This window comes from Hypomesus nipponensis, chromosome 27 (assembly GCF_054491055.1).
Source record: "Hypomesus nipponensis isolate SF chromosome 27, ASM5449105v1, whole genome shotgun sequence".
In the NCBI taxonomy this organism is placed as follows: domain Eukaryota; kingdom Metazoa; phylum Chordata; class Actinopteri; order Osmeriformes; family Osmeridae; genus Hypomesus; species Hypomesus nipponensis.
The window spans coordinates 3,994,786-4,014,892 of NC_140387.1; the positions used below are offsets into that span (position 1 = coordinate 3,994,786).

General features: G+C 53.1%; 1 protein-coding gene across 4 annotated transcripts in view; it reads right to left on the reverse strand.

The window, feature by feature from the left end:
• The window catches only part of erbin (erbb2 interacting protein), a 52,545-nt gene that overhangs the window by 26,956 nt on the left and 5,482 nt on the right, over positions 1-20,107 (reverse strand). For all 4 annotated transcript variants that reach the window (XM_084693759.1, XM_084693757.1, XM_084693756.1 and 1 more), the window contains exons 2-6: positions 18,452-18,525; positions 4,183-4,377; positions 2,961-3,078; positions 609-687; positions 376-465 (exon numbers count right to left, since the gene is read on the reverse strand). In XM_084693759.1, coding sequence (XP_084549885.1) covers positions 376-465; positions 609-687; positions 2,961-3,078; positions 4,183-4,368 — 473 coding nt within the window. In that variant the 5' untranslated portion in view covers positions 4,369-4,377; positions 18,452-18,525. The remainder of the gene's footprint in view (positions 1-375; positions 466-608; positions 688-2,960; positions 3,079-4,182; positions 4,378-18,451; positions 18,526-20,107) is intronic.

Here is a 20,107-nt window from a genome sequence, read left to right on the forward strand (position 1 = left end):
CAGACGCATCGACCGCCGATATACAGGGGGAGGAGTCATTTGAAGGGGTGACATTTGCCAGGAGAGATGAGTCACAAGATAGATTGTAACTGATGTGCATCTGTGTGTGGGAGTGGTGGCCGTAGATCTCTTGTGGCACGCACACGCACACACTTCCCACTATGAAGCATTCAGACAGAGAAGAGGTTTCTGTCTGCTAGGAGATAGGGAATCATGTGTCTACGTCACTGTGAAAGGGAGGAACATGACAGAGGCGCCCATTTCACTGGATCCATCTTGTAACCTGCCACTGAGGTAAGTGTGGGTGGTGTCTGTGGTGGATGCGTGATGCGTGTGTTGGTCTGTGGGATGCGTGTGTGTGCGCGTGTGTCTGACCTGCCGAAGCTGGCAGGCAGGAACTCCAGGAAGGCGTCATTCAGGTAGAGCTGGGTCAGACTGAGGAGCTGAGTGAATCCTTCCGGAAGCCTGGGGAAGAGCACAGCACCACCAGAACAAGGTCACACACACACACACGACACACCTTGGCAAAAAAGTCCCTCAGAACGAATTTTCGGAACGGTATTATTCGACAAGTGTGACTTGAGGGGGTGGTTTGTATTTTTGCTTACTTGGATATGGGATTCACGCTTGCTTCGACGATAGCCAGTACCTTGCAGTTCTTGATATTCTCAGGGAACTCCTGGATGCCTGTGAGGGACAACCACACGGATTGTTGACAATCCTTCACAAGTGCAAACAAACATGGACGGCCTCCCCTTCCACACTGCCTCCGACGAGGAGACGGATGATGACGCAGTGAGCAAAGTGGACCAGGCAGGGGGCCGTCCGACACCGAGCTTTGTGAAAGTTAAACACAGGTGCACAGCCAGCCAGCCAGCCAGCCAACCAATCAGCGCTTTTACAAAGCACCCCGCCTGGCCTGGGTTCGTAAGCTGTCTGGGCTAGGGGTGCATTAACGCTCCTCTGTCCCTCTGCTCTCTAAACAGACCGGAAGGTGAGTGCTTGATGTGATGAGTGGGTGGAAAACAGACAATGGGGAGACAAAAAATGATTAATAATAAAGACCTGAGCTGAAGAGAGAGAGTCTGTGAGTTGTCACCCTAACATCTTCAAACTGGAGTGGCCCAGGGAAGCCTCAAGCTATATATGGTGTTCAAAACACTTGGCAGAGAGTACTTTGTGAAGGTTAAGCTTCTGTGTGTGTGTATTAGTGTTAAACCCCCCCAAAAAACTACCTCACTTAGCCACACAAGCTTTTCAGAAACACTTTCACATCCCTGCCTCGGACTGCTTTGAAGTAGACACCAGAGACAAACATGGAGGGTCAACAAAAGATTAGGCCTCCCCCACAACCCTCCGTTTTGTCGCAATGTTCAGAGCGTACAGTGGGGGAATTCAAAGAGAACATCATGTCTGCGTATCGACATTCTGCTCTGCTGGTCATGAACTCTACCCCTCTACCCCCCCCCCCTCCCCATCCTCTTGGAATACTTCTGTGTTCTTCTGAGGAAATGTTTAAATTATCATTGAGGCTGTTTGTGACTTCGGAGGAACATGACTTCCTTTTATTTTTTTAGATGATGCTTTCACTCTGCCCACAGCAGTACATTCACCAGCTCAACTCCTCCGTTGAACATGTGAGTGTGAGAAACAGTCCCTGCTGACTGTGAGAGCCTTATTAGGTGACGGTCTCAGTGGAGCTGCTGTCACACAGGTGTGCTTTATGTCAGATGTACGACCAGCCACACTCCATTAGACTGGAGGTGAGAGAGAGAGAGAGACAGAGGGAGAGAGACAGAGAGAGACAGAGAGAGACAGACAGAGGGAGACAGACAGAGGGAGACAGAGACAGAGAGACAGAGAGACAGAGACACAGAGACACAGAGAGACAGAGAGACAGAGAGAGAGAGAGAGAGAGAGAGAGAGCTCTGTGGAAGCCAGGCTCCCAGCTGTTAGCCACGCAGGAACCACTGCTGTTCACCTAACACTAGAATGGCCACAATGGCTATTTGGACAGTTAAGAAATGTACAGGTGCAATAACTTTGTTGAATGGAAAAACTGGGTACAATATTGCTGGTACCTGGCACTTGGCTAATCAGTACAATAGTTGAATAGAAAATGTCTCAATTGAATGAAATCTTTAAATTGGGAATTGATCATGAGAGACGGAGATATCATCATATTTAAAATCGAGCACCGCTTTTGGAAATTCCAGTATCCGGCCGTTGTGGTGTTCAGAATGCCATCTAGCCTGACACAATAGCCTTCCGGCCGTTGTGGTGTTCAGAATGCCATCTAGCCTGACACACAGCAGCCTGTCTACGGGGCCCTGGCTCGTCCACTTCCCCAACCCCGCACCTCTCTGCAGACATCTCCTGTCGTCGAGATGGGGTGAATAAGGAGCGCAAACGTTTCAGGTTTTTTTTTGGTTTCGAACGACCCAAACCGAGCTGCGTTACCTAAAGCCGTGCCCGTGTCGTGCCACTTGACTAAAAACGTCCAAACTAAAGTAATCAAGGCCAAACCTCTTCCGAGTGATCCTGTAACCGTCTTCCTGAGCAGGACCGCGAGGGCCATTCGAGAGATGGACCCCCACCCCAACGCACAGAAGCGGCAAGCGCTCCAAGACAACTGTGAACACTCGGCGTTTATGAACGCAAACCGCTAGCGAGGAGGTCGCCATTGTCTTTATCGCAGACAGCTCCCTCATGATGCATCACGCCCGTCGCTCCTCTGAAAACAACCTCGAATGACCCGAGGAGGGGACTGGCGCGGCGGCAGCAGAAAATATAGGTGTTTTCCACTAAGCGGAAGGTGCTAAAATATTTGTCCCGGCCACACTTGTGCCCTGACGTGATTGAGAGGGACTGTCTTCTCTGTTGCGACTGAACAGGGGCCAGTCCAGGAGGCTGGGTTCCCCAGCAGCCATATACGGGCGGACAGAGGTCAGTCTGCTTACTGTTCTTGCTGACGTCCAGCTCCCTGAGATTGATGAGGTTGGCGATCGCCGCAGGCAACACCGTGAGGTCGTTATCTGGCATGCTCAGCCGGTGGAGGAGCTGGCAGTTAAACAGTTGCTGTGGAGAGAGAGAAGAGGAGAGAGGGGGAGGGGAGAGGGAGAGAGAGGGGGAGAGGAGAGAGGGGGGGGGGGAGGGAGAGAGAGGGGGAGAGAAGAGGAGAGAGGGGGGGGAGAGGGAGAGAGAGGGGGAGAGGGAGAGAGAGAGAAGAGGGGGGGAGAGAGGGAGAGAGAGAAGAGGAGAGAGGGATAGAACGAGAGAGAGCCAGTGTGAGAGACAGAATCAAAAGGAAAAACACTTTTCTTTTTTCACGAAAGCCCGAGAAACAGGTTTGTAAACTGAGGAGTTCATTCACAGCCAAACATCGGGTGGAGTGCGCTGATGTAACTCTCGAGCACACTCAGATGGTTATCTAACTAGGAGAGGGAGCACCGAGTTTCGGGATGGATGTTAATGTGTGCGCGGCCTTCCCCTGGTAATCAGGTTGGCTGGAGGCAGGGCAAAATTACATCAGAGAGGCACTGATGCAGCATTTGATCAAGGGCTTACAGCAACATTATTATTGCGTGTGTGTGTTTGTGTGCGAGCCTGAGCAAGTTTCCTGTGTGCATATGTGGGAGGGCATTAGTGAGCCAGTGGCCTGTGTGTGTGTCCTGGTGTGTGCGCTTGTTAAGGGTTACTACAGAGCCACTTGGCTGTGTGTGTGTGTGTGTGTGTGTGTGTGTGTGTGTGTGTGTGTGTATGTATTGGTGCGCGCGCGCGTGTTAAGGGTTACTATAGAGCCACTTGGCTGTGTGTGTGTGTGTGTGTGTGTGTGTGTGTGTGTGTGTGTGTGTGTATGTATTGGTGCGCGCGCGCGCGTGTTAAGGGTTACTATAGAGCCACTTGGCTGTGTGTGTGTGTGTGTGTGTGTGTGTGTGTATGTATTGGTGTGCGCGCGCGCGTGTTCAGGGTTACTATAGAGCCACTTGACTGTGTGTGTGTGTGTGTGTGTGTGTGTGTGTATGTATTGGTGTGCGCGCGTGCGTGTTCAGGGTTACTACAGAGCCACTTGACTGTGTGTGTGTGTGTGTGTGTGTGTGTATGTATTGGTGTGCGCGCGTGCGTGTTCAGGGTTACTACAGAGCCACTTGACTGTGTGTGTGTGTGTGTCCTTGCTCACACCTTGGGCAGCTCCTCGATCTGGTTGGCGTCCAGGTACAGCTCCTCCAGGGTCTTCTCGAAGTTGAAGATCTCCTTGGGCACCGTCTCCAGGCTGCAGTGAGAGTAGTCGAGCGACGTCACCGCCTCCTCCTCGCCCCGCAGGCAGCGACACGGCACCAGCCGCACAAACAGGTTCCGCTTCGACATCCTCAGGCTCTGGTGGTGGAGGGGAGGGAGGAGAGAGAGGACAGAGAGGGTTATTATGGAGGATGGGCTGCTTAACTTGTGTGTGTGTGTGTGGGGGGGGAGGGGGGGGGGGTTATGTACCTGTGTGTGTGTTTGTGGAGGGGTGGTTATGAACCTGTGTGTGTGTGTGGGGTTATGATCCTGTGTGTGTGTGTGTGTGTGGGGGGGGAGGGGGGGTTATGTACCTGTGTGTGTGTTTGTGGAGGGGTGGTTATGAACCTGTGTGTGTGTGGGGGGTTATGATCCTGTGTGTGTGTGTGTGGAGGGGGGGTTATGAACCTGTGTGTGTGTGTGGGGGGGGGGGTATGTACCTGTGTGTGTGTGTGGGGGGGGGGTTATGATCCTGTGTGTGTGTGTGTGGAGGGGGGGGGTTATGAACCTGTGTGTGTGTGTGTGGGGGGGGGGGGGGGTTATGATCCTGTGTGTGTGTGTGTGTGTGTGTGTGGAGGGGGGGGGGGTTATGAACCTGTGTGTGTGTGTGGGGGTATGTACCTGTGTGTGTGTGTGTGTGTGTGTGTGTGTGTGTGTGTGTGTGTGTGTGTGTGTGTGTGGTGGACCTGCTCGCTACTTCCGATGAGAGATAAAATAAAAAACAACGAAACACCCTTGCTGCAGGCCAACATGTTGACTGACTCAACAGGCTCTGAGAGACACCTTGTTTTTGCAATAGTGGCACAGGAACTGAAACGTGAGACAATTAGCTCTTCACATCAGCCACTATTAAATGACGAGAAAGCTGCATTTGAGCAGAAACACAATCGTCAGGGCTGGTTCTCTCTCTCTCTCTCTTTCTGTCCACATCTGGCCAATCAGGAAGGAAGAACGCTTTCAATTTCTCATCTGTCATCTTCGGTTCTAGTGAGTCAGCCACGACATATCCAACATCCTGAACAGCACTGTTGGGTTTAATGTCCCCAACAAAACAGCCCCTTTAAACTCCATCCAAAAGGGAACAAAAGCCTGCCATCTTCAGATAATGAAACCTTCGTTGTCATCTAAACACTTTTCAATGAATCCACAAAGACCAAAGGGGCTACAGAGCTTACATCATGGATATAGCCATCTCTCTTATTGTGTTCAAGCACGCCTCTGTCATTGTTTATACTTGAATTTGCATATAGATGAGGCTTGGGCTCATCATCAGAGTGACAATGGGTCTCTGAGGATAAGGACAGAACAAGACAAGGTAGCTGTTCGCCAACGAACAAGAAAGTCGCCAGCAGAGAAAGGAAGGCGTTTCGTCACGTTTCCAGAAAGCTAGCTAGTCGAGCTAGCTACCGCTACCGTAGCGTCTCAAAAACAAACACGGTCTCGTCAGGTTTGGTTAGACAGAGCAGCAGCCGGTGACACGCGAAGGAAGTCGATGTGTTTTCATTCTGTAAGCGTGTTTGGTCGTCGTCGTCAAACAAACACAGCTGCTAAACCCGACTGCCGAGGATACGTTCTTGTTATTTTAGTCGGAAAAAGCCTGACCCGTCACCTCCTCGTATTGCTAGTAATAAACGGCTGTGACACTGCTGTTGTTGGGAAAGCCACGTGTTATTAAAAGACATCAGCCGGCAGTTCCTCTTGGCACGTTTCCAAACAGCTCTCTTAGTCTGCCGTAGCACACAGCTCTAGAGAAGGATGCAGTATCGCTGCTGCCTCGGCTTGCAGTCTGTTTAGACCGTGTTTGATTATGAAAAAGTTGATGAATTGTTTTAAATCACAAAATCAAGGCTACTCAAGTCGTCTCTAAGACGTTTGGTCCTGGTGGGCTGATTTTGGCGAGGAGTAGAAAACAAGAGGGCCACGTGTGGGATTGAGAAGAGGGAAAAACGACTTTTATTTTGTTCATTTATTCCCAATTCAACTCAAAAGGGTTCCATACAATCCAAGTAGTAAATGTCCTGGTTACTGACTTTGGTAAAGAGGAAAAGCCAGAGGGGCAAAAACATATGAATGGGGGTTTGGCTTGCTCTCCAGGCTCCCATCACACACTCTCAAAAGACCCACATGACTGGGAGGGGATGGGGGGGGGGGGGGGGTCAGATAAGTGTTGGCTACAGTGGAGGCTGTGATAGAGTGTACAGTAGGCTACGCACTATGGAATGCGCGCTGGTCAATGGAAGCCTTGTTCAACGGAGCGTGTGGAGAATGTGACTTCCTCCCCCTCGACTTCAGCTGTGCACCGCCACCCACCCTCCCTCCCTCCCTCCCTCGTGTGATACTGCAATTCCCCTTCCCCCTCTCCCCTTCCCCCTCTCCATTTCTCCCTCTCCATTTCTCCCTCTGCAACAGGCCTGGGTTTCTGTGCAGAGTGACACTGCAGTCCTGTGTGTGTGTGTGTGTGTGTGTGTCTCCGCTCCATGGTTGTCTTCCGAGCTTCACTCTAAACCACAGCGACGCGCAGCTGACAGGCCTGTGCTGTGCCAGGCTCTCCAGAGCTACAAACATCTTCAGACTTCCACTGTCACTGCCCCCTCAGAGGATTAACTCCAATCCAACTAATAGCCGGTTCAGGCAAGGGTAACGAGAGGAGAGAGAAACACAGAGAAGACAAAGTGGGAGAAGAAAGAGAGGGGAGATTAGAAAGGGAGATTAGAGAGAGAGAGAGAGAGAGAGAGAGAAGTAGATGGGTGCCTATCGATGGACTAGAAAGGAGCGACTGCTCGCGAGAGAGAGAGAACGACTCTCGTCTTCAGGAAGCGCTCATCAGCTGAGCCTGTGATCTCCATCTCTACTCGTTATCAGGACAGAGAGAAGCGTAGAGGCACTGTGTGTGTGTGTGTGTGCCCTGGAGGTCACGGCGGCTCCCACGCAGTGGTAGCAGGCTACCCCACCACACCCCACCAGTGTACATAAATACCCAGTGAGTAATCAGGGCTGTCAGGGGGAGGGTTGACAGGGGGCTTGGAGGGGGGGGAAAGAGAGAGAGAGAGAGAGAGAGAGAGAGAGAGAGAGAGAGAGAGAGAGAGAGAGAGAGAGAGAGAGAGAGAGAGAGAGAGAGAGAGAGAGAGAGAGAGAGAGAGGTCTGGTGAGAGAGAGAGAAAGGCCTGGTGGAGAGAGAGGGAGAGAGAGAGGGGGTCTGGTGGAGAGAGAGGGGTCTGGTGGAGAGAGAGGGGTCTGGTGGAGAGAGAGGGGTCTGGTGGAGAGAGAGGGGTCTGGTGGAGTGGGAGAGAGAGAGGTCTGGTGGAGAGAGAGAGGTCTGGTGGAGAGAGAGAGGTCTGGTGGAGAGGGAGAGAGAGAGGTCTGGTGGAGAGAGAGAGAGAGAGGTCTGGTGGAGAGAGAGAGGTCTGGTGGAGAGGGAGAGAGAGGGGGGTCTGGTGGGGAGAGGTCCGATGACGCACAGCCAGGCGTGGGAGGACAGGGAGGCATGTGTGAAGGGGAGAGTGGGATGTGAGGAGAGGACGCAGGCAGGCTGGGAAGGGTGAAGCAGAGGGGAGGCGTGTGGAGTGCAAGGAGAGCCGGGGGATAAAATGTCACATTAAAAGGTAAAAGGACAGCGAGAGAGAGAGACAGAGCGAGAGACAGGGAGAGAGGGAGAGGAAGACAGAGGGAGAGGAAGACAGAGGGAGAGGAAGACAGAGAGAGAGGGAGGGCGCGAGAGAGGGAGGGCGCGAGAGAGGGAGGGCGCGAGAGAGGGAGGGCGCGAGAGAGGGAGGGCGCGAGAGACAGTGTGAGAGGGCAGGTAAGCGAGCGAGAGAGCTATGCAAAAAGCATGAAAAAAAGAGAGAGGATAAGCGAGACAACAACAAAAAAAGAAGAGTAATGGGAGATTCGGTGTGGAGCATGACAGGCCGACATGCATGACAAGGAGATGGCGGGGGGGGGGGAAGGATACTGCTTGGAGAACTCCTAATCTGTCTGAGCTGGGGTGGAGGCTGAGGCTGGGAGCTGGCGGTTAGAGGCTCAGTGATGGAGGTCAGAGACTGAGGGGGTTGGGCGTTAGAGGTTTGGGGGGCTGGCGGTTCGAGGCTGGGGCCTGGTGGTGAGAAGCTGGGGGTTAGAGGTTAGAGGCTAGAGATGGGAGATCAGAGGCTTGGGTCTGGGAGGTTTCGAGGCAGGGGGTTGGCGACTGTGGGCTGGTGGTTAGAGGCTGGAGAATGGGGGTCAGAGGCTGGGGGTAGATCCAGTGGCCTTATCCAGGAAGGCTGGACAGACAGCCCCCCTGTGGGTGCCTGGCAGGGTTAGGGTTAGGCAGGCAGGCAGGCTCTAGGCTCCACGCTCCACACCAGCACCAAGACCGTTTTCCTCGGAGCTCCGCTTCACAGGATGACAAACGGCGGACAGACAGCCGACAAGCACGCCGGGCTGGTGCAACCCTCGGCACGCTCGCAAGCAACAAGCGAAAGCCGTTCTCTCCTATATGTGGATTAACGTAAGCACACATGGAGACAGGCGCAAAGCCTGTGCGCACAGCAGGGCGCACACACACACACACACCGAAAAAAACAAACACTGGGTTATTTACATTCAGACTTGTTCAGCTCATTTCTCACTGCGATAATTCAAGTTGGCATGTTGACCTAAATAAATGCGTCGGTGCTAAATAGCGTAGCATGAGTGGCTACGGAGACAAAGATATACATGTCCTCAACTTGAGGTTTAAATAGGACCTAATCTCCCCCTGTCTGTCTCTGTGTAAGTGTGCATCCTCCATCAGTGCTGGTGAATAAACTGGGCCAGAGGGTGGGATCTAACTCATTTCTACCCCCCTCCATCCCCCCCCCCTCTCCTCTCTCGGACAGGGAACCTTGTCCCCAACTCCCTCCCCCCCCCCCCCCCGTAATGTAGCTGCCTCTCGGGTCAGTGGTGTCGCCATGGTGACCACCGTCAGGGGGCAGTCAGAGAGAAGCACCCCCCCCCCCCCCCCCCCCCCACACACACACACACACACACACGGCTTAGTGTTGACAGACTGAGATCCTCAACTTGACATTCCTCCACGCTGCCACCACCAGCAGACATGATTGCTGGAGTTAATCATTCAGGCTTTGGTACATGTACACACACACACCACTGTTGACTGAAAAAAAACAGAACAGCCATACCTACACACACACACACACACCACCCCATACAAAAATGGTCTAAAGTTCCAGTGGTGTTCTGCAAACAGTGTTCAGGTAACCAATCAATACAGGTGAAGTCTCACCACAAAAGCAGGTTAGCAGAGAGAGGGCGAGCGAAAGAGAGCGCGAGAGCGAGAGCGATTACCAGGGCGTTCCCAGGTAATCTGACCCACCTAGCCTGTCTCACGCCTCACCACGCCAGACCGAAACTCACATTGAATTGAAATTAAGAGCGAGAAGTCCCTGGAACGAGGTACGGTGTGGGTGTTTGATCTTGTCAGTCAATTACAGCAGCCAACTGAGACTCCCTGACCCATTTCCTCTTCCTGTTCAGCAATACGCTGAGAACCATATTCGCTGCTGCCTGCCTACCTGTCTACCAGCGTGTCTTTGTGTCTGTCTGTCTACCAGTATGTCTGTCTGTGTCTGTCTGTCTTTGTGTCTGTCTGTCTACCAGTGTGTCTTTGTGTGTGTCTGTCTCCCAGTGTGTCTTTGTGTCTGTCTGTCTACCAGTATGTCTGTGTCTGTCTGTCTGTGTCTGTCTGTGTGTCTGTCTACCAGTATGTCTGTGTCTGTCTGTCTGTGTCTGTCTGTCTGTGTCTGTCTGTCTGTCTGTGTCTGTCTGTCTGTGTCTGTCTGTGTGTCTGTCTACCAGTATGTCTGTGTCTGTCTGTCTGTGTCTGTCTGTCTGTGTCTGTCTGTCTGTCTGTCTGTGTCTGTCTGTCTGTGTCTGTCTGTCTGTGTCTGTCTGTCTGTGTCTGTCTGTCTGTGTCTGTCTGTGTCTGTCTGTCTGTCTGTGTCTGTCTGTCTGTCTGTCTGTCTGTGTCTGTCTGTCTGTGTCTGTCTGTCTGTGTGTCTGTCTACCAGTATGTCTGTGTCTGTCTGTCTTTGTGTCTGTCTGTCTACCAGTGTGTCTTTGTGTCTGTCTGTCTACCAGTGTGTGCCTGCCTGCCTGCCTCTCCCCTCCTACAGTCACGGGCTGGGCTGGATTCCATTTCAGAAACGTGCTCCCTGTACCGAGTCCTTGAACGCTACTCCTGGTGCCCTCTGTCAGCATGGTGGGTAAACAAGGACGGGCTGCAGAGAGAGAGAGAGGCAGAGAGAGAGAGGGGTGGGGGTGGCCGAGCCCTGCCCGTCCGGCCACGCGTCACGCCTGGCCAAGGGGCGTGGCCGTGAGAAGGGGAGGGGCTTTATGGACGGCACTCCGAGACGAGGCGCGCTCTGTTTACCGACGTGTGTGTGTAGACAGTGTGTATATTAGAGCGACTCCATGTGGAGTTGACAACGAACCATCTGCTGGGAAAACACTAAAGTGTGTGTGTGTGAGAGGATTTTGGTCCCCGCGTCTTTCAGTAGCAGTTAGACGGTGTTCCTTCTTCGGAGGCAACACTCCGGGGGTGAATATGGCAGGATGAGATTAGCATAGAGATACCTCAAGAGCTCTCGTGAAGACAGCTTTTGATCCCGACAAGCAGAGAGCGCGAGGCTGCAACGCAGGCAGACCTGACGCAGGAAGACGAAAAACCGAGGAGGAGAGGAGAGGAGGGGGAAAAACTTTGGAACGCCAAAACGAGCGAGGCCCACCCTTCAGGCTGCTGAATCCTGTTTAGTAGCATCAGGAACAGGAAATAGGAACCCGCTTCCTCTAACAAAAGCACCTTGCAGACACGACCAGCAGGGCATGGGCGCTTCTGTGTGGCACGAGCGAGGTTTGCACACGGTGACGAAAAAAAAACTCAACGAGCCACCGATGGTATCTAAAGGGCAAGTGTGTGTGTGTTTAAACGTTAACATATCACAGCGGCACACCCCCCCCCCCCCCACCATGCGTTGCTGCAGTCACGCAACGGCGGGGAGAGTGATGTGTGTGTGTGTGTCTGTGGGGGGCAGAGGAAAGTGTTGGTTTCCTCGGAGCTACTCGTTGAGAGGGCGGCCTTCACCACCAGCTAGCCCAGCAGGACACCAGAGCTGGAGGGAGGCTGCTCCTTAATAATGCATGAACAATACCGAGAACTCGAGCCACACACGCACACACACACACACTTAAGCAATGCTGCCTTATAACCCACTAGTCCCCTAATATCTCACCTATTATAAATCTATCATTACTATATCCTAACTTCCACGTCCGACCAGAGACAGACCCGAAAATGGACAAAGAAAGATCTCTTCTGTTGCGCGACTCGGGGAAAGACGACACCCGTTTGCCGGTGAGCAGCAAACGCGGTGGCAGTGGAGAGACCTGCTTTTCTGGTTTCTCTCTCCATTGGGTTCAGGTTCTCACCAGTGTCCCCGGGTCCTGCGAGGTCTTACGTGACCGAGGGAGACAAAACCACGATTGTAGTCTTTGAATGGCTGGTCAAATAGGACCTGGGTCATGGTATCTGGGTGACAACACAAAAGTGTCTCCACAGGACCTTCCTGTTTCCCCTCTCCGTGTCTGACTAGCAATGACACGCACACGTCAAACTCCTAACGGTTGCACTAAACTGGCAGAGTGGCCACATTTCTCGAAATATACGCGATATAGCCAAAAGCACTCACTCGGCTATCTAAATCAGAGTGCGCAGAGGTCGCCAGCTTCCTGCAGAAGTCGTTAGCTCCGGACCTCCAAACTTCACTTGATCTTCGGATGAGCTTGAGGTAGCGTAGAGAGCTTTGGTTTACATGGGGCCGAGCGCAGCTGCATCCGAGCCTTCCGTCACCAATGCAAAGGGATCGGATGCAGTGGTGTTAAAGCACACCACCACTGCCCTCTGGAGCAGTGGAGACCGTGCTCTGTGGAGGGACCAGTCACGATGATCCGCCTGGCAGTCTGCTGGTTTGATGGTGGGGTGGTGGGGGTTATGGTGTGGGGTTTGTTTTTCGGGGAGTTGGGCTTGGCCCCTTAGTTCCAGTGAAAGGAACTGTTAATGCTTCAGCATACCAAGACGGTTTTGGACGGTTTCATGCTCCCAACTTTGTGGGAACAGTTTGGAGTTGGCCCCTCCCTGTTCCAACATGACTGCGCACCAGTGCACAAAGCAAGGGCCATAAAGACATGGACGAGCGAGTTTGGTGTGGAGGAACTCGATTGGCCTGCACAGTCCTGACCTCAACCCTTCACTTCAGGAAGAAATGTCCAAAAGTCCCATAAACACACTACTAAACCTCGTGGAAAGCCTTTCTCAACGAGTTGAAGCTGTTCTCGCTGCAAAGGGTGGGCCGACATTATATGAAATCCTATGGTTTAAGAATGGGGTGTCACTCGAGTTAATATGCGTGTGAAGGCAGACGAGCGAATACTTCTGGCGATATAGTGCATGTTTCTTCAACACCTTGCCCTGATTCAGTCATTCACTCCTTGTCTGAGGTACAACCCACACACACACACGAAAACGACACAAACACGCACACACATCTGTCAGGTCAGTGAAACTTGATTCTGTCTTTGACACTCGCACCCCTTCCGTTGCTCTTTCTCTCGCCTGCCTCTCCTGCCTCTCTCTCCTGCCGCGTCTCCCTCTCCCCTCTCCTTTTGCTCGCCTGGCTAACGCGTCTGCCAAGCAGAACATCTATTTCAGTCGGAGAGGTTCTGGCAAGCGTCTCTGCCTCTAAAGTACCCAGGGCTAGGAGGCGATGGCGGGTCCCAGAAACACTGCCATCCGCCAGGGACCAGGCAGGGTCTGAGGGGCCTTAAACAAGCCAGTGTTGAACAAACCGTGCTCTTAGCATAACCAGACCCCCAACACCAAAAGACTGGCTATATCCAGCCGCCGTGACAGGAATAACAGCGACGCACGCCGGTTCGAGCTCAGCACCAACAATTTCCGATACGCGTCAAACGAGACTCCCGACTGACCCCGCCTGTGTCTTCCAATTTCGGTTCCCCTTCGAGAGGGCCTGGATCGTAATTACATGCTGATGAATAATTCCCACATTCTCTTCTCAGACACGCATGGGCCCCCGGGGCGGAGGAATGCAGTGTGGGGTTTCACAACGCCGGGGTGAGGCGCACACGGATCTGGAGTCACCGAGATGTCACCGAACCCTCCTGCGAATGACACGGATGTGAGGGAAAGCCGATCGCGCCGGGGCGCTGCCCCTGGTGGCTTGCGCGCGCGTCGAGCGACAGGCACGCGTTATCGTTCCCTACGTCTTGGAGATCCGAGATTAGAGCTACCCTGCTACGTTTTGCTGGTGTCAGTGAGTCATTTCGAAAGGAGGATTTCTAACATTGGGCACAGCCTAAGCCGTCAGAAGCACAATTAACCCCCATTGCTCACCATGCTCCCGATAAGAACATTTCCAGGCACGGCCCTGAGCATCTATCTGGGAGAACCAGCTCAAGGCCAGTGTGTGTGTGTGTATGAATGAATGAATGAGTGAGTGAGTGAGTGAGTGAGAGGCAGGGCTGCTAGGTCGCTAGGTCTAACTGAGAATACCAGAGCATGGCCCTGCCGCAGTCACAGTCACAAGCACCTAGCCAGACTTAGGAAGATGAGAAGACTTGCAGAGTGGAGTGAATCCCCCAGACTGGAACACCACTCAGCCAAATGACAACCCCCCCCAAAACGCCTGCTCCCTTTCCCCAATAAGCCCTCTGCGATGACCCGCAAATAGTGATCGTGACCAGGGCACGGCACGACAATATGAAAATGAATTGCCAAACAAGCATTCAAAATGACAATGCACGTACGGGCACAGGCGTAACTCCTGGTTGCGGTCTTGTGAAAATGAATTCCTTAAGATGGGTGTTTTTAAATCGCCGACTTTCCCCGTCACCCTGGCCTCTCTTTCTTCACCGGAACAATAACCGCCGTCTTTTGTCGGGCGAATGTTTTGTTTGTCGACCGTTGGTTCGTCAGGTTTCTCCATGACGACCGTCTGTCTGCACTCTAACCTCGCAGTCGGAGAAAACCACTTCCTGTGGGGGCCTTGCAAGACTGTGACGAAACCAGAGTCAGTTCTGCTGGAGAGCGGAGAAACCAAAAGATCGACGCTGGCTTCTCAAAGCCGTTTCACTTTGGCCTCCCTGAACAGATTTTGCACAATGCCGCAACGTCTGCATGCGAGCTGGATTCCTCAACGGTGAAATGAGATGCATTTCACAGGGCTCGACGTGTGGGGATCCCTGAATCTGGGAGATGAAGCTTAGGCCTAACGCCACAAGAATCACACGGTTCAGAGCTGTGCAGAGCTAAGGGCTCTCGTCCAGTCCTTGACTGCAACATGCGAGTGTTGTGTGTAAATACAATTAATAACACGAAAACCCTGCCTAGCCAATGTCTAATTATGCAGTACAGTGAAACGGGTATGAATTCCGTCTGCTTGGTATTCCGTATGCCATGGAGGAAGTGCCTGTAGTCGGGGGCAGCCTGTGCTCATTACCAGGCGTAAGCTAGCATGCTGCAGAAGGTGTTTCACCCTGGCGCTCTCAGTCGCAGCGCTGCGCTGCCTTATCAATTATGAGAGAGCTGCCTTGAGGCTCTCCCCGCCCCCCTTCTCCATCTCTTCAACCTCCCACCTCTCTCTCTCTCTCTCTTCCTCTCCCCGCCCCCCTTCTCCATCTCTTCAACCTCCCACCTCTCTCACTCTTTCTCTCCCCACCCCTTCTCCATCTCTTCAACCTCCCCCCCTCTCTCTTTCTCTCCCCGCCTCTTCTTCATCTCTTCAGCCTCCCCCTCTCTCTCTCTCGCTGCCCCTTGCTCCATCCCTTCCACTCTCCACTCCTCCCTTTTCTCCATCCCCACCCTCCATCCATCTCTCCCTGCCTCTCCCTCCCCCAGTCTCTCTCCCCTCCGATCGGTGAGACCCGGCCTGGGCCGAAGCAGCCAGAGTGCCCTAGGCAGCGGGCTGCCAGAAATAGCCCGTCTGTTTAAACGCCTCGCCCACTCCTGCCGGCAGGCCCTTCATTAAACATGAGACGAGGTTAAACGTGACGGAGCCGCAGAGAAACAAGCCCCTCCCGGGAGGGGGGGTGGGGGGGCGCGGAGACCCCCAGGACACCCTGACGACGGCTCACCAAGGTCGCGGCGACCAAAAAAGCTCACAGACTCCCGTCGCCCCGGTGAGTCTTGCATCAGTGTTTCAGGACTGAAACACACTGTACTACACCCCCCCCCCCCCCCCCAAGAGATTGATATGCAACACAATCCTCCAGATTCTCGCAGAGGCCATATCGAGCGGTCACAGTTCAAATCCCTCTGGTTTTTTTCCCCTGAGCGTGGGGCTGCATGGAGGACACCCGGCATGGTGACACCCAGCATGGTGACACCCGGCATGGTGACACCCTGAGCTGCTGTGACAGACAACGTGACAAGCAGGGTCATTTGATCCAGAGAAGAAGAAGCTCCCTGGAGGTCAGCATCCTCGCTTCCTCCTCAGGACCACACACACACACACACACACGCTGACTCAACACTGCTGGAACAGTGAGAACCCACCTTGGGTTAAACATCTACAGTACTGGGCAAAAGTCTAGGGTACAAAGAAAAAAGCGTTTTAGCAGTTTTTGTGTTAAGAAACTATTATATGAAAAGACTGGGCAACATTTCTAAACATTGCACTTTTATACTGCGGCACAAATCCAGAACACAAAAAAACAAATACAAGCCTTTTGACTTTTTGCACAATACTGTACGTATACACCCCAGAAAATATATAACAAAGCGGGAGATTTGACTGGTCAACCCTCAACGAGCCACGCGGAGCTGGGTGGATAGAGACCCCTGCACAGGCCAGAGCGGGAGAGGAACCAGGCCAGCCTGAGCCCAACAACATGGCAGCAAATCACTCCAACACCACGTCTGGTTAATATTCAACAGTGCCCATGCCGCCCGCAGTGGAAAATGTCCAGTGATGGGAGAGGACGACGGAGGAGGAGACGAGGGGGGAGGGGGTGGGGAGGAAGGGTGAGCGGTGAGCGTTGCCAGGGACGGCGTTGTCATCGCCGATAGGCCAGAGGAGGTCGAGCTCACTCTCGGGAACTGCCTGGCTGGATTTATAGCTTTTCATGAACGTGCAGATGCACCACACACACACACACACACACACACACACGCAAACCCCAACGCCCCTCCCCCCCCGTCCATCATAACAACAGTCTTTCTCTGTAGCATCAAGCACTAAGCTTCAGCTGATACAGCCGCGGGGAGAGGCGGGCTGCCATGTTGTCCCCCAGCCCCAGGCAGGGTGCTCGCTCACAGGCTAACCCGACACACCGGAACCCCCCCCTCGGACATGTCCGAGTCATGGAGGTCAGCTGCTTTCACACGGCCTGCAGACGGCCGAGGCTGGCTTCTCTGGGAGACCAGCCCGAGGGAGGGAGGGTCTTCCCGGGCAAAGGCCGTCCTATCGGCCTCCAGGCCCCCAGGCCCGTGGGCTCTCCATCCCCTCTACAGAGGGGTGGGAGGCAGTAGCACAGAGAATCCCACACAGGTCCTAAAGAGACTTGGATTCAGTTCAGGGCGACGTTGTTTGTTTTTTTGCTCCCACAAAGGGGCTCCACAGTGCTCACGACGGCCTCAACCGTTGGATCTTTAGCATACGAGAGTGCCGGTTGGATTGAACGATTGCCATGGACGCGATCAAAGCGAGCGTCGTGGTCGTCGTCACCTCTCCAACATCGCGTTGTCAACAACCCCCTCCGCGCATCAGCGTTGCCACGGCGACACTCGTCTTTTATCACAATGTAACTGTGGCGACGAGGTCGACGGACCTCATCGCTCGGCAGTGTATACCGAGTTCCAGCTGAGTAACCGAGACCAAAGGCGGCACAGCGTTTACACAAGAGCTCATCGTGCAAGAGTGACATGAAAAACAAGTCGAAGCAATTTAGAAAGGGGGGGGGGGGCCCCCCCCAAAAAAGAAAAAGAACTCATCGACTCGAGAGGTCAGGGATGAGGTTTCAGCAGCCTCAGAGGTGAAGAAGTCATGTTTTTGTCTCGTCTTAAGACCGATCCTACACACAAAACACACACACACAAAGGCTGGGGGCAGCATTCAAAATTGCTCACACTGCACCCCCCTCCCCCTCTCTCTCTCTCTCCTCTCCCCCTTTCATCCCCCTCTCTGGCGTCCTGAGACCCCCAGCCATCAGAGCAGCATCTTACGGACTGACAGCAGTCCTCTCACGAGGGGCTGAAATAAACATCGCCTCGGTATCCTGCTCCGGAAAATCCTAGCAACAGGCTTGTTGTGGACTATCCGTGTCATGCCTCGACATGGGGCAGGTCCTCTCAAGGCATCTCGCCCATCGATTGGTTGCCCTTCCGCCCCCTTGCTTCCTGGTGACAGCGAATCACACCACACGGTTACGGTGGCGGTAATCAATACGTGTGGGTGGAAGGGGGTGTCAGCGCAGGATTGTCGGCCACCGCGCGGCCACCGCCGCGAGGTTCTAGTCCCCAACGGTCCGGGTGACCTTCCACCTGAACTTTAGGATGAAGACCTTCCACCTGAACTTTAGGATGAAGACCTTCCACCTGAACTTTAGGATGAAGACCTTCCACCTGAACTTTAGGATGAAGACCTTCCACCTGAACTTTAGGATGAAGACCTTCCACCTGAACTTTAGGATGAAGACCGTCTCTTGGAGAGCCAAAAGGTGCACCCCCCCTCCAACCCCCTGCACTTTTTTCATAACGCCGCGGTTGAAAAAAACAAAAAAAAAACAAAACAAAAAAAAAAAAAAAAAAAAGAGAATATTCCATGAGCACGCTTAGAGTGGGCAGACACGGCTGCTTATGCAAAGCGTGAGCCCGACAAGAACCAACAGGAGCGACCCGTCTGGTTCAGCCGGGGGGCCAGATCAGGATAGCACGCCAGCAGCCTAACACAAGGTGGGGGAGGGGATGGGGGGGTGGGGCAGCCATGCCCCCCTCTCCAAACCAGCAGCCTCACATTTGCTCATTTCCTTTCATGGAGGTGTGAGGACATTGGTTTTCCCCCCCGAGAGGAAAGGATTCATATCGCTACACATAGGACGGGCTGTGAATGTGTATGTTTACCTTGTCATTTATGACCAGGGCCTGGATCCAAGCTAGTGGCAGGTGACAGATTCACCAGGAGAGCTGAAGCTTATCTGAGGACAGAGAGAAAACACACAGATAATGTTTAATCTTCTCCCCGTCTTTAAGTTTCCACGATCACCTCTTACTGCCTCATTAACTTGATCTGATTAGAAAGGATTATCTGGGAGCTTCACCCATCATTATGTACTTAGTTAACTGCCTGGTGTCCACGATTGACTGTAGGATCGGAAAGCTTGACTTCAGTGTTGCTCTCAAACGACTTTTCACATCCCCAAAATATGAATTTCAACGATTCCCTCAAAGGAAGTAGTCTTATCTTTGCCACAAAGCCTTTTGTCAAATATACACAAAGCGCTTCGCAACCATTTATGATCGCATCATCATAACTTATCATCACATTTGTGATGAATGCGTGCACTCTTCCTTTGTTGGAGAAGAACAGTGATTCAGAGACTCATCGCGTTGCCCTCGTCCATATTGACAGTGAGAACGGCCCATTAGTCAATGAGACGTTTGTGAGAAACCACACCGACAGCAATAGCAGGCTCATTGTGACAAGGGAACGAGTGGGACACGACTTCGCATATCTCCTCGTACTGCACGCCTCAACATAAAAGGTATCCTGTGATGAAACGACCATCTTCTAGCTCCCGTTCTCAGTTCTTATAGGCTGAGCATTCAGTCTCGAACCTACCAAGGTCAGCCTGAATCTGGGGCGGAGGGGTGGGGGGGAGAGACAATGCAACTGTAGAGCTCCAGTTCTATAGACTCCACCGGGTGTATATATCCGACCCTGTGGAAGAGATTAGGCCGGGCTGGGCTCGTCTGTCGTGTGGGAGCAGAGGGCGACACAGTGGCAGTCTGTGGGCGTCCCTGGCAGCCCCGTGTGGCTGCCTGCTGATGGTGAGACAGACCCAATCAGCACTGGGCTCCTGACGGGGTCCGGGGCTCCAAGCCCATCTAACACAATGGAGTCACAGTGCAGCTCAACAGAGAACCGCTGTGTGTGTGTGTGTGTGTGTGTGCGTGAGAGGTTTTCCTTTCCGTCGAGGCTCTCACGCACACACACACACACACACACACAGTCAGCTGAGAGCAAACACTATTGGACTGTTTCAGTCACTAAAGTTTCTGCCCCACTTATTCCTGAGGGCTTTTATTTCTCTCTCGTGTACAAAGGATACTAAGAAGGCCACACACACACACACACACTACACACTACAATATGGTGTTGGGTGAAAGGAGAGAAGAGCCTCTGGTAAGAGCGGCTGTGCTGACCTGTATCTACAGTACACACGATCCACACAGGAAGACAGGCCGGGCAAGGATACCTCACTCAGGCTAACGAGCGGAAACACAGTCAATCACCCTCAGTTGGAACACGGTCCCTCACCCTCCGTTGGAACACGGTCCCTCACCCTCCGTTGGAACACGGTCCCTCACCCTCCGTTGGAACACGGTCCCTCACCCTCCGTTGGAACACGGTCCCTCACCCTCCGTTGGAACACGGTCCCATTCATGGCACCATTGTCAAACTTCAGATAGCTGACACCATATGCCAATTCTTAAACTAAATCAACTCCCCTGTGTCAAAATAATAAGCATCAGAAGACAAACTTGGCATAAAAATGT